This window comes from Ailuropoda melanoleuca, chromosome 6 (genome assembly GCF_002007445.2).
Source record: "Ailuropoda melanoleuca isolate Jingjing chromosome 6, ASM200744v2, whole genome shotgun sequence".
NCBI lineage: Eukaryota > Metazoa > Chordata > Mammalia > Carnivora > Ursidae > Ailuropoda > Ailuropoda melanoleuca.
The window spans coordinates 42,254,446-42,268,055 of NC_048223.1; the positions used below are offsets into that span (position 1 = coordinate 42,254,446).

At 40.8% G+C, this 13,610-nt stretch overlaps 1 protein-coding gene across 8 annotated transcripts in view; it reads right to left on the reverse strand.

Moving 5' to 3' along the window:
• The window catches only part of ANO10 (anoctamin 10), a 224,788-nt gene that overhangs the window by 60,696 nt on the left and 150,482 nt on the right, over positions 1 to 13,610 (reverse strand). For 7 of the 8 annotated variants that reach the window (XR_004626047.1, XR_004626046.1, XR_004626048.1 and 4 more), the window contains one exon: positions 5,497 to 5,613. The exons of the other annotated variant lie outside the window; for it this stretch is intronic. Coding sequence is in view for 4 of the 7 variants with exons in the window: in XM_034662327.1 (XP_034518218.1) it covers positions 5,497 to 5,613 (117 nt within the window). In the remaining 3 variants the exon portion in view is untranslated. The remainder of the gene's footprint in view (positions 1 to 5,496; positions 5,614 to 13,610) is intronic. 8 annotated transcript variants of the gene reach the window in all.

Below are 13,610 nucleotides of genomic sequence, written 5' to 3' on the forward strand. Positions count from 1 at the left end.
TTACATTATGTTAGTCACCATACAGTACATCCCTGGTTTCTGATGCAAGGTTCGATGATTCATTAGTTGTGTATAACACCCAGTGTGCCATGCAATATGTGCCCTCCTTACTACCCATCACCAGCCTATCCCATTCCCCCACCCCCCTCCCCTCAGAAGCCCTCAGTTTGTTTTCTTAGAAGGTGATATTAATCCGAGAATCACGTCTATGTCTTCAGAAGAAAAAAGCCCAAAGAGACTTAAATCTTTTAGATTTTTTTCTTCTTTTAAAATTTTTAAAATTTATTTTAATTAATTTTTATTTAAGTAGGCTCCATGCCCAGTGTGGAACCCAATGTGGGGCTTGAACTCAAGACCCTGAAATCAAGACCTGAGCTGATATCAAGAGTCAGATGCTTAACCAACTGAGCCACCCAGGTGACCCTGGATTTTTTCTTCTTCTAAAATAATGTAAGACAGGGAGGGGCACCTGGCTGGCTCAGTTGGTAGAGCATGCAACTCTTGATCTCAGGGTGGTGAGTTCAAGCCCCAAGTTGGGCATAGAGCTTACTTAAAAATAAGTCAGTAAATAAATAAATAAATGAATAAATAAATAAATAAATAAACAAACAAACAAACATGAGACAGAATTTTGGTTAGTGCTTCTTTTTTCAATGATGATGCATGTAAATAAATTCTGCCTTTGAATTAGGGCTTTGTTTTGCTGTTAGGGAGAGCGTATCTGAAGACAGGAAGGCAGGAGCTGAGACCTGAGAGATCATTTAGCCATGTTCCACAGCAAACGCTCACACCTATGAGCCACTCCCCCCAACAAAGCAAGTATAACAGCTCTGCAGTAGGACTTGTAGGTAAATATATTTAGTAATACGAGACGTGTTAATATCCACACGACCCTTAATATCATCACAGACCCTTTGCTTTTTAGACAAGTACATGACAACGTGAAACCCTGAGCGAGAGGAAAGCCTTATTAGCGGGGAGCAGGATCTCACCTTGACACAGAGTTCAGGTGCATACATATGGCCAGGGAGTTGCTGGCCGGCCCCGATCGACAGAATATCACTAGAAATGCAACTGATGCAGAAACTCGATTTACCAAAACTCTTCCAAAGACAATGCTGTCAATTAAAACGTGTTTTTGCTTACATAACCCCTAAAATTTTTGGGTTCTACGTGCCCTCCCAGACAATTTTACATTGACATCTAAAATCTACACCATAAACTAAGTAATTGTAAAAATGTTTTTGCTAGCTTACTACAAATATTGCATATTTGCATACTACAAATACTAAAAACAAACTATTTGGTTACTCTTTTCAAGATGTCTAAGAAATTCTATGAAATACCATAGGGATATGATGCTCACCATTGCCTATTTAAAAAGTAGGTGAATATCCTCTAAATTAATAGTAAATTTCATGTTTTTCCTTCTTCTCCTCTTTGAAATCCTATTTCCTTGCCATTTTTTCCAAAGAATTTTATCCTAATAAAATATATTTTTTTTTGCTTGAAAGTATCAATTACTGTCATACTTAACTTCACTAATACGTTCATAAACGGAAATTTAAAAGTTTAAAAAATTTCCCGTGACTCTAAGTCTCAATATAAGTTTTTAAAATTTTCTTCTGGACCAATTGGTCATTATAGTTATGACTGCATAAAATTACATAAATACAGTATACATATTGATAAGCAATTATTGGGCATAAATTCCCGGATACATTTTGGAAATGCATCTTTTAAAGAGATGGATTTGGTTTTGGCAGGCAGGAGATTGGGGTGCCTTTATGCAACCTTTATGGAACACAGTTTAGCCTCTGATACCTCCATGTTGTAAGGCTCTCTCTCAGCTGTGAGGCTTTCACCCTGGGGTCAAGGCACAGGGTAGGGTGCCTTCCTTCTGCTAAGCAGGGGAGGACAGCTGTAGGCAGAGAGGTGGTGTGGCCCGGGACAGCCAGGACCACAGGGCACCCAGGCCTCCTACAATAACATTTTACAAAAGAGGACACATATAAATTGGGGATCTGAACATTGAAGACCTTATAATTGTCTGTGCTCATCACAAGTTTAAGGAACTTGGCTATGCGGAGGGACTGCTCTCTGCCCCTCACCCCTATGGTTTCAGCCTCTCCTTTAGATGGGAGTTGAACAGGTACTTTGAAATACTGAGTGGGGTGCCAAATTCAGGTTGGTCTGCCCTCAGCCTTGGTTTTACCCTGACCCCACCTAAGGTTTACTGAGGACAAATCCCACTTTGCCTCACTTTGCCTCTAGGCTTCCACATTCAATTCATGCCCTCAAACTTCATGTGTAAAATACATATTATATGAAAATAAATTTTACTCCAAACATTTCACCTGATGCTTAAATTTTTTTTCTAAGAAAAAAACCAAAGCATATGAATGTTTGTAAAAAGAACAAGGAAAGAGGGGGAAGAATGTGTGAAGGATGTGCTCAGGTGTATCCGAAAATGGCATCAGGGAATTTAAGGAATTATTCAAACACGAGGGAGGACTTTATTCCTCATTTACTTACATGAGTGTTTTAAATGCAGAAAGTATACAGATAACAAATGCAAATCACCTCTCTCCCAAACAATTCCTATTGCCCTTAAACAAATAGTACATGTGCATGGTCAGAAAATTCAAGCTGCATGTGAAAAGAGTTATTTTCATTTTTTAAAAAACATTTTATTTATTTGAGAGAGAGAGAACATGAAAGAACACAAACAGTGGGGAGGGGCAGAGGGAGAGGGAGAGGGAGAAGTGGACTCCCCACTGAGCAGGGAGCCCAATGTGGGGCTTGATCCCAGGACCCCAGGATCATGACCTGAGTTGAAGGCAGACACTTAACTGACTGAGCCACCCACACGCCCCGAGATATCTTAATTTTTCCTCAAAGGCAGCTACTGTACCGGGTTTTCCAGAAGCCCTTCTAGGAAAAAAACACACGTGTGTGCATTCACCCATTTCTCATCCCTTCCTTCCCTTCTTCAAAATTTAACTGAAACTTATCTGTATCTTGCTTTCTCTACCTACTAAAATAGCAAATACACAGTCATGCATGCACATACATTCACATGCACACAACACACACCCCAGCACAAAGAGATCTTTTTAAAAAAGTAGGTTCATAGAACATTCTCATGTGAAACCATTATCACACTATAATTGTTTTAAACTGTCTGCTACTGAGTTTAGTTGTGTCTGGGTTCTTGCTAATAGAAATGCTTTGACAACGTTATCTTGGTCCACTTTGCAGTTATAACCATTACCATAGCAAGAGTCATTCTGGTTGGAGGGCAATCTAAATTTTGATTCAATTGCTTTCTAGAGAGGCCGAGCCAATTTACACTTCTGTCAAGTATAGAAAAGTGTCCATTTCCTCACACTGGGCAAGAACAGGTCATCAACTAGCATTTGCCAACAGAGTGAGTAAAAGGTCATGTTTCACTGTTGCTTGAACTTAGGTTTCTTTAATTGTGAGAGAGGTTGAGCACGTCTTCCTACGTTATGTTTTGATTACTGGGTTGTCTTTTTTAATGGATTTATCAAAATGCTGCTTGAATTAAAGATACTAACCATTTTTCGTATGTTACAAATATTTCCCCAGTTTGTCCAATTTATCTTTTGAGGTTTTTTTGGTCATCTAGAAGCTTTAAATTGCCATACTTTTTATATCTCTTACCTGTCTGAATATTGCAGGAGGGTGGTGGCGAGAGGTACGTAAGGAATGTGGTAAAATAAAGTGTAATAATTTTCCCGAATAATTGTCTGTCATCAGACCATGTAACAAACAATCTTTTTTCCCCACTACCACAGAATGCTAATTTTACCATAAACTAAAGACTTGGTTTTATTTGGGTCCATTTACAGGCTCTCTGCTCTGTTCCACCGATCTATTTCTTTCCTAATTCAAAATGGATTTAATTACTATAACTATTGTATTATTCCAAATACATTTTAATATCTGGCAGAACTAAAGGCCTTGTTTTTCTTCTTTTTCAGAAATCTCCTTGCTAGTCTCAAACGCTTATTTCTATATACTTGAATTGGCATCACATTTTCACAAGACTGAATCTTTTGGTCCCAGCAGAGTTTTAAAAATATTCTTCACATAGATTACCCATATTGTTTTTATAAATTACTAAAGGTGTTCTATTTTGGCTTCTTTGGTAAACGGGAATTTTTCTTCAATAATATTTTCAAACGGCTATCATGTCTTGTGAAAGGAAACAAGTAATTTTAGATAAACCTTGTAACCTACCACCTTACCAAGTTTTCTTATTGTGTCCAATAACGTATCTTGTGATTTTTAGATTTACAACGTTTGAATCTTCAAGGAGTGATACACTTGCCTCCTGCAGGTTACTTAACCTTCTCACTTCTACCTTTGGTAGAAGTGCACTGGTTGGCAGCCCCGGCACCATAGGAAGTACCAGCGGTGGTAATGGGTTTCCTGACACTGCTGTGAGTGCTTCTGGTGGCTCGCTACGGAGCATGATGCTTGCGCTTTGATTTAAGGTACAAACACATTGGGCCCGCACCTCGGAAACCAAAAGGTAGCATCAAGGCTTCTCCCCTGCTGCGCCCAGCTGGTGGACCTGCACTTCTCCTTCTTCTCTGTACTCTCACCTCAAGTCTTATCCTGGGGACACCCTGCCTAATCAGGGACACATTCTGCTCCAGTGTGGGGCCTCCCACCTTGTGCACTATCCTGGAGCCCTTGTTTCTCTCAGAGGGTCAGCTTGGGGGGGGGTCCTCCTTGCAATTTTTTTCCTCCCAGCTCCCCAGACATCAAAGGAAATATTCCTGTATAAGGTGGTTTGGAAGCCTAATGGACTGTGAGGGTCAGAATCCAGGTCCAGCTTGTCCCCTCAGATGATAACTGCCTTACTAATTTTCTCATTGGTTTAATTCCTACATATCTCTCACTAGAGAGAACTAGCTCTGGGCATGGAGGAGTCTCTGTCTTCCTGCTCTCACTCTGCTGCAAGTACAAAGTCAAAATGAAGACCTCCAGCATCGCCTCTGGTATAATGTGGAAATCCCTGGAAAGAAGTTTCTACTTTCATGGCATTTTTGCTGCTTTTGCCCACACTTTCTCATTCTTCCTCATCTCTGCAAGATATTATACAAGATTCTATTTACTCACTTCTCCTTGCTTCATGTTTCTGTAGGAGGCAGGCTTAGAAACCGTGGGGGCTGCCCCAGGATGATTCTTGGAAATCCCAGTCTCGTTCTTACACTGAATGCTAGCTCTACTCTTTAACATTGCTCAGATATTTTTGTTTTGCTTAGTTTAGTTCTTTCAATCTATTCATTGTTCATATTATTAGGATTTTGGTTTTGTTATGCCATCCTAAACTGGAGTCTTCAGTCTTTATTTAAGCTAGTAACGTCAAGGCTGAAGGAAATGCTGACAGTGAGTTCTCTAAATTACGGCCCCTAGGATTTTCTAAAGACATACACTGATTTTCAGGACAGTTGCCCTTACCTGCCGCTTGAGTGCCTCCAAAGACTCAAACTCCAATCTGGCCAGTTTCATCTGGATATGCCGTGGTTTATCAGGTATGGCAAATGCAAGTATAAACTTGAAAGCCAAGAGTGCATGCTGAAAACAAGAAAGAGTACATTTGATATGCCACATTAGGCCCCATGTGCAATGAGACAAAACAGGACCTAAGCAATCTGTGATTCTTCTCATTAGTCTTGGGTAATTTCTAATGACCGGCCTGTCATTATCAGAGATCAACCAGCCCCATCCCTTAAATTGATTTCCTATGTTATTTTCAGTGTTTTACAGAAAAATGAAATTTACTCTGAAGAGTCTTTCATGAAATGTTTTTGTTTTCCACCTGTGTCTACTTTCCCAGTGTATCTTAGCATACAGCACTGGCAGACTCACTCTATTCTTTGCCCAATAACATCTTCCCTGTGCTACGCTTCAGGTTGAGTTATGTGAAACATACAGTGTCTTAAACACCAAGTGCCTTGAATCCTCTGCACCCCCACAAGTGTCTGGTGCAGTTTCTTTCATGAAATGATAATCAGTAAATATCGATGAATTGATTGGTTGTAATGTGCTTCCTTACGCTACTGACCCCACATACTGGAGGGCAGGTATACAGAAATGTAGAGTGTATCCATTATAACATGGGAAGTTTAGAACAATTCTACACCAAAATTATACAGAGTTTTTCTATACCATAATGATATGAGGTTTATAATTAAGCTTTTTTTCTCTGCAGAACAGATTAAGCCAACAGGATTGTTTCCACTGGTAAGCCTGCTTTTCAGATGCATGGCCTCAACCTACTGATGCTTCTGCAATTCGAGTATCATCTTGTGATCCAGGATCAACACCCATGGAAGTCTGAACGATGAAAAGAATAAAGTTGCCTCTTTGATGACAGCATGAATTACTAAATATTAAAAGCTGTGAAATGATTCTTAAAGGTAAGAAATGATTAAAAGGCATTTTGAAAATCAGCAAAGGAAATGGAAGAGCCTCTAAGAAATGTTGCATTGAATTATTGACAGAAAAAAAGGACAGCTTAAAAAAATTAAATGAACCCCTTACTGTGATATTTTCAAAAGGAGGATGAAGGACGAATACCATGTGGATATTTCCTGGGAGAGGCATGAAATAATGAAGGAAATCAGCATCATGCCAGAATAAGTGATAATCCAATCCAAAGGCCTGGAAACAGGCAGAGCCCCAGGGCAGGCCAGGAGCTCCTGGTACTAACAAGAGATGTGGAGTGGGCCAGAGCCAGGCAGTCTTCACCAAAGTGTGATTGCTGGGACCAAAGGGGACACCTGCAAGGTACTGATTAAGTATCTACAGTGTGAAAACTAGTAGATAACACAGCACGGATCAGCTGACATCATCTGTTGTAAGTCTGAACTAATTGAATTAAATTAACAGGAACCTGGATAAAATCTACAAAGAACAAATAAATAATTAAAAAAAGGCATACTGTGTCATTATTTCATTCCATTGGAGTACTGACACATAATTTTAAATAAGACTTAACCTCTTCAATAGAAATACTAGACAAGAAATAAACAAATGAGCAGATGAAAAGAAATCTTCCACGTTTTCCAGAAATGGGGTGTCCTTAAACTGCCAGAACCCCACCATGAGCCAATCACTGGCCTCTTTCCATCTCACCTAAAAAATCTGTACCCATTTTCTCTTCGTTGGAGTCTTGGAGGGAACTGGTGAGAAAAAAGACCCTGCCAAGGTCTTCCCTTGGAAACAAGGTGTCTGTAAGAGGTGTCAACTCTCCTTTGGGAACCAGGACCAGTTACCAGGCAACCAAGCAAGGCTGCCACAGACCTCAGTGCTCATAGATGCCACACAAAATGTTCATAACCCTCATGAATGAATTGGTATTTATTAGATAATACCTGTTAATACAGGAAGTCATTTTAACATGGTTAAAACACTTACATAGCAGTAAGTTTTTATGAGTAGCTCTGTAGTTTGTTTTCCTAAAATTATTTTATACTTAATGTTTTTAAAGGCCCAAATGTAGAGAGATCAATTTCCTTGAACTATATTTGCAAAATAGGTTCCTAATAGACCTTATTTTAAGCTTTTAACTTCCCATTGAACACCTCCAGGGTTACCGTCCTTGAAGAGTTCCATGCAAACCACACAGCTGAATACTCCTTAGTGGGCTACCAGCACCATGAAAGCCAGAGGGAGGTGGTGCTGTGTCCATCCTCTCACATTTATTAGTGACTAGTGCGCTACACATGGGTCATGTGTTGGAGGGTTCTACAGAGAAAGAGATGATGTCCCGGCACACAGTCTAGAGGAGGAGACGAGTAATTATGGACCATCCCCTAAGGCCATTCATGAGTGGTCCTGCCCAGTACACACGGGACAAAGAGCTACAGACTGGCAGTTATCCCAGTTTTTAGCAGTTTGGAGAGGGCTTCCTGAGGGAAGTATATTAGCAGAGACATGCAGGATGAGCAGTTGGCTAGGAAAGGGGAGGAGTGTTCCCAGAGAGAGAACAAATACACAAAGGGACGGTGGGGTTGAGGAGAGGGGGCTGTGGAGGCACCCAGGAATTGGATGACACAGGAGTTGAGTGAGGCGTGAGGAGGCACTGAAGGTGCCAACACAGGAATGACGGGCTCAGATGTCTCCATTTATGGCACGGAGAGTGGACAAATGTGGAGGCTGCAGAGTGCAGGCGGGTCATCAGGGTGAGCTGGTGTGTGTGAGAGCAATGGCATGGAGCCTCCTGGAATGAATGGAGGGTTGACCAGCAGAGGACCAGACAGGCCTCCATGGCTCCTCCATGATGATGTGCGTAGGATGAGGAGAGGGCTGGAGGGAGAAGGTCTGCGTGGCCTACACACTTTTAGGTGTCCTTGGGAAATCTGAGTAGAGATGCTCGGCAGGCAGTGGGGTAGAAGGGTCTCATGTTCACAACAGGGCTGGAGACAAACATCTGGGAGTTGCTGGGGTGTGTGCATAAGTGGCACATAATGTCACAGGAAAGGGTGAGATCCGCAGGGATGCACAGTGAGGGAGATAAAATGAGATGAGACAAGAAGTTGGCACAGGATGGAATTGGAGGAATGTACCAGGTGTGATGAGCAGAGGGAGAGGTCTTTAGCTTAAGAAGCAGCAAGTGGGGGTAGGCAGAAATCGGGGAATTTCTGGGGTTACAGAAGCAAAGGGGAGAGAAAGAAGCCAGTTAAGGTGGGCACTGGAAGGTCAAGTACATGGAGGCTGAGGAGAAACCTTTGGCTTTAATCCCTAGGGGGCCTTTGATGACCGTGGTGGGAGTGGTTTCAGCTGAATGGAGGTCACAGAAGCAAAACCAACGTGAGCCGTGAGCCGAGAAAGGCCTGGGAAGCAAGGCTGGAGGAAGGCGGGCCACCAACAGGGTTCAGAAAGTCTGGAGGAAGGGAGAGTAAGAGATGAGGAGGTAGCTGGAGGAAGACCTAGGCTAGCAAGCTGTTCCGGTTTTAAAGGTTAAGTCTTGAATGCTAAAATGCTTTCGGAGAAGGAATTGAGAGAATGGTACAAGGTGAAGGCCCTGGGAGGAAAAGTCTAAGGCACAGACCAGGCCACTGTGCAAGGCAGGGGTTTAGCTATATGGGAGGTTTGATGTTGTCACACTGAGGAGGGAGGCCTGACCTGAGGAAACAAAGGCATTGGGGGCACTAATTTTAAAGAAGAGAAGAATTTTAAAAGAAATTTATTGTTCAGAATTGGTAATTCATACTTAAACGAGGAAGGACAGGACTGTCACAGTCCATAGTGTTCTTATTTTTCTTTTACAGACCTGATCTTAAGCCATCACTAAGTACCCTTTCCTCAAAACAGATCCTCAGGATCTGGAAAAAAGTGCCTTAAGGAGCAAAACAAAAATGCCAACTTTATTAACTAGATTAGAAGAAAATATATCAACATCTTGGCAATGGTTTTCTTTGAATGGTTTGCAATATGCGCAATCTCTTTATCTTCAGTCTCTAACAAACATGCATTACTTTTTTTTCCTTTCCCACATTTTAAATTTTTTAAGTTTCTACTTTAATTCCAGTTAGTTAACATAGAGTGTAGTGTTAGTTTCAGGTGCACAATATAGTGATTCAGCACTTCCATACATCACCCAGTGCTCACCACAAGTGCCCTCCTTCATCCCCATCACCTATTTAGCCCACCCCCACCCATCTCCCCTCTGGTAACCATCAGTTTGTTCTCTATAGTTTGGGGTCTATTTCTTGGTTTGTCCCCCCCCGCCGCTGCCCTTGCTCATTTGTTTTGTTTCTTAAATTCCACATACGAGTGAGATCATATGGTATTTGTCTTTCTCTGACTGACTTATTTTGCTTAGCACAATACTCTTTAGCCCTATCCATGTTGTTGCAAATGGCAAGATTTCATTATTTTTTATGGATGAATAATGTTCCATCATATATATACCGCATCTTCCTATCTATTCATCCATCGATGGGCACTTGGGCTTCTTCCAATCCTGGCTACTGTAAATAATGCTGCTGTAAACATAGGGGTGCGTGTTGTGCATTACTTTTATAAGAGAAAACAACCCCACTTCAGTGAAAAAGAATGCAATGGTTCCTCACAGCTGGGGAAGGTCATTGAGAAGACATGACTACTAGTGTACCTGTCAGCTGGACCCAGGCGACTGGAGGCTTCTCACTTCCTCCCCTGTCCTTGGAATGTGGGAATGAGGCTTGCCTTTCCCGCTCCCAGAAGCTGCTACAAGAACATTGGCTTGAGATGGTGAGGTGGTGCTGAGAACACCTGCACGATATAGTTGACTAAACCCAGTGAAGGCCTCTGTTCATAAAAACTTTTAAGATGCGGTGAGCAGGTGCAGAGATCCACTCTTCTTGCTGCCGCCCAAGACAAGCCTCGTATGTAAGTTCCCTTTGCTATTAAATCTGCCACCTACCCACCTGGAGGCGCCGGCCTCTTTCTTCCACCTCTCCCTGCCCTTCGCACTCAGAGGCCAGCTCAGATTTCACCCAGGAAGCTCCCGGGAGGGTTGTGAACCACCAATCAAAGGAATTACATACTTCAAAGCTCCTAAGCCACCTCGCTGTAGCTGCCCACACGCCCAGGAGAGAGACCCAAACCAAACAACTTGCAGCCCAGGGAGTCTGACTTTTAATCTGGGGTCCAAGAAGATGGTGAAGGCCGTCACTTTGTATTCATTCCTTCTGCAAATATGTAGGAGAGCACTTACACACCTAGACCACCTAGATGGTGGCCTTCTTCCACCACCCTTCCCTCCTCAAACCTTCTGTCACACTGCTCCAAACGCCCACCCCACTCCACTTTGCAACACTCCAAAAGTTAGACCAATTATAGGCTTATTTGGTTTAACATACCCCTGAAAGGGTGAAGGAGCATTGCCATTCACAGGTAACTGTCAATTAATTTAATTAGCTGGTGCTAGCAAACTCTCTGTCCTCCACCCACCCCCAATACTCTTGAGTGCTCAGAAGTAGCGGGGAAATGCCACAGCAGCTTCAGCAGTGGGGTACTGGCTTTGAGGAAGAGAAGTAAAGAAAAGCAGAAAGCAACTAACACTGTCTCAATGCTCAGGAAAGGATAAATTAGACATCCAGCCTCCATCGCCGCCTCTTTACTGGTTTCTTGTACCCAGGATCCAGAGTTCAAGTCGATGAATTAGTAAGGTTTTGTGGGCTAGCCTGGAAACCTAAATAACAGTTACAGCACAATGTTTCAAAAAAATCAATTTTTAAAAATGTTGTTTATATAATCCTTACAGCAAATCTGTTTCAAGGCTGGGAACTGCTGTATGCTAATTGGACTGAGAAAAAAAATTGCAAAAGGCATTTTAGCTGTTTCTACTTGTTTTCATAAATAAAAGCAAACCTAAGACAAAATGTGAATCTATTCAGATTTGAAGAAAAACATATTCAAAAATGAATACTTGGGTTGGCTTTTCATAGCCCGTCTATGAAAAGAGAAGATATTTTATGGGTCCTGACTGTGATTCTTCATTGACAATCTTCTTTTGAAGTAAAATTCACAAAATTTTATCCTAAACAAAGTAAAGAAGAAAAGAAACAGCGGGAAGTAGGGTGGGGAAACGGACAGAATTTTAAAAGTAATACATACAAAGAAGCTAGTTCCCCATAACAATATGCTTCAAGTAATGATTATAGGGTGTCTTAGTCAGGAAAGAAGAAAAGGACAAGACCAGAGAAAATCAGCATTCAGAGCTAAGTGTTGTCAAGAACTACAGTACTGCCTACCCTGCCACCAGTGCCACTCACCTCCAGTCACCACAGGGGGGTCAGACTCTTGAGAGTCTTGTGGCAGGTGCACAGAGTGTGAGCAGAACTTTTTTATTTTACATAAATTAGAAACTATGACACAATCGACAGTAGCAGCTGTGTTTGTAGCAGCATGTCCCCAGCCCTGTCTTTTATGAAATATAAAATGCAAATTATATATGAGTTCTTAGAATTCTGAAAAGCTAATTTGATCTCTACAGTGGAATGTCGGCCACGCTACCTCTTTCCATTTAGAACCTAGCGACCACTGAATAAAAGAAACTCCAAAAAAGCATCCTCTGCTGATTACCAAATTACATGCCAAATGTCACTTAGTAAGAAATGATTAATAGATCCAAGATTGAAAAAAAAAATTATGGAATTAGGCTCTTAAGAAAAAAACCTCAGGAAAACAGAAATACAACATACCAAAATCTATGGGTTCCAGTAAAAACAGTTCTAAGAGGGAAGTTCATAGCAATAGAGACCTGCCTCAAGAAACAAGAGAAATTCAAATTAACCATTTAACTTTAAACCCTAAAGGAACTAGAAAAAAAAAGAATAAAGCCCAAAGTTGGCAGAAGGAAGGAAATAATAAAGATCGGAGTAAATGAAATAGAGACTAAAAAGAGAAATGATGAATGAAACTAAGAGCAGATTCCTTGAAACAATAAACAATATTAACACATCTTAGGCTACACTCATCAAGAAAAAAACAGAGGGCTCAAATAAATAAAATCAGAAATGGAACAGAAGTTACTGATACCACAGATATACAAAGGATCACAACAGACCAATAGGAACAATGACAGACCAACAAACTGGATAGCCTAGAAGAAATGCATAAAATCCTAGAAACAAAATCTTCCAGACTGGATCAGGAAGAAATAGAAAATTGGAACAGACTGATTATTAATAAGAAGTTGAATCAGTAATCAAATAGCTCCCAACAAATGAAAGTCCAGGATCAAATGGCTTTTCTACTGAATTCTACCAAACATTCAAATAAGATTTAATACCTACCCCTCTCAAACTCTTCCAAAGCACTGAAGAATATGGAAAGCTTTCCTCATTTTCTGAGGCCAGCATTACATTGCTCCCAAAACCAGACAAGGACATCACACAAAAAGAGAAAATTACAGGCTGGGGATAAAAATAGATGCAAACTCCCCCACCAACAAAATATTAGCAAACTGAATTCAAGATACATTAAAAAGATCATACACCATGCTCAAGTAGGATTTATTCCAGGGATGAAAGGATTATTCAACAACTGCAAATCAATCAGCACTACATTAACAAAATGAATGATAAAATCATATGATCATCTCAAGAGATGAAGTAAAAGCATTTGACAAAATTCAACATCGTTTATGATAAAACTCTCAACAAAGTGGGTATAAAGGAAATGTACCTCAACATAATAAAGGCCCTATATGACAAACCCACAGCTGACATCATACTCAATGGTGCAAAGCTGAAAGTTTTTCCTCTAAGATCAGGAACAAAGACAAAATGACTACTATTCCCTCTTTTATTCAACACAGTACTGGAAGTCCTAGGAAGCAATTAGTCAAGAAAAAGAAATAAAAGGCATATAAATTGGAAAGGAAGAAGTAAAACTGTCACTATTTGCAGATGACATGATGTTATATATAGAAAACCCTGAAGATGCCACCAAAAAAAACCTGCTAGAATAAATGGATTCTGTAAATTTGCAGATAAAAAATTATACAAAAATCTGTTCCATTTCTGTACTCGAATAACAAGTTATTTGAAAGAGAAATCAAGAAACAACAACCCATT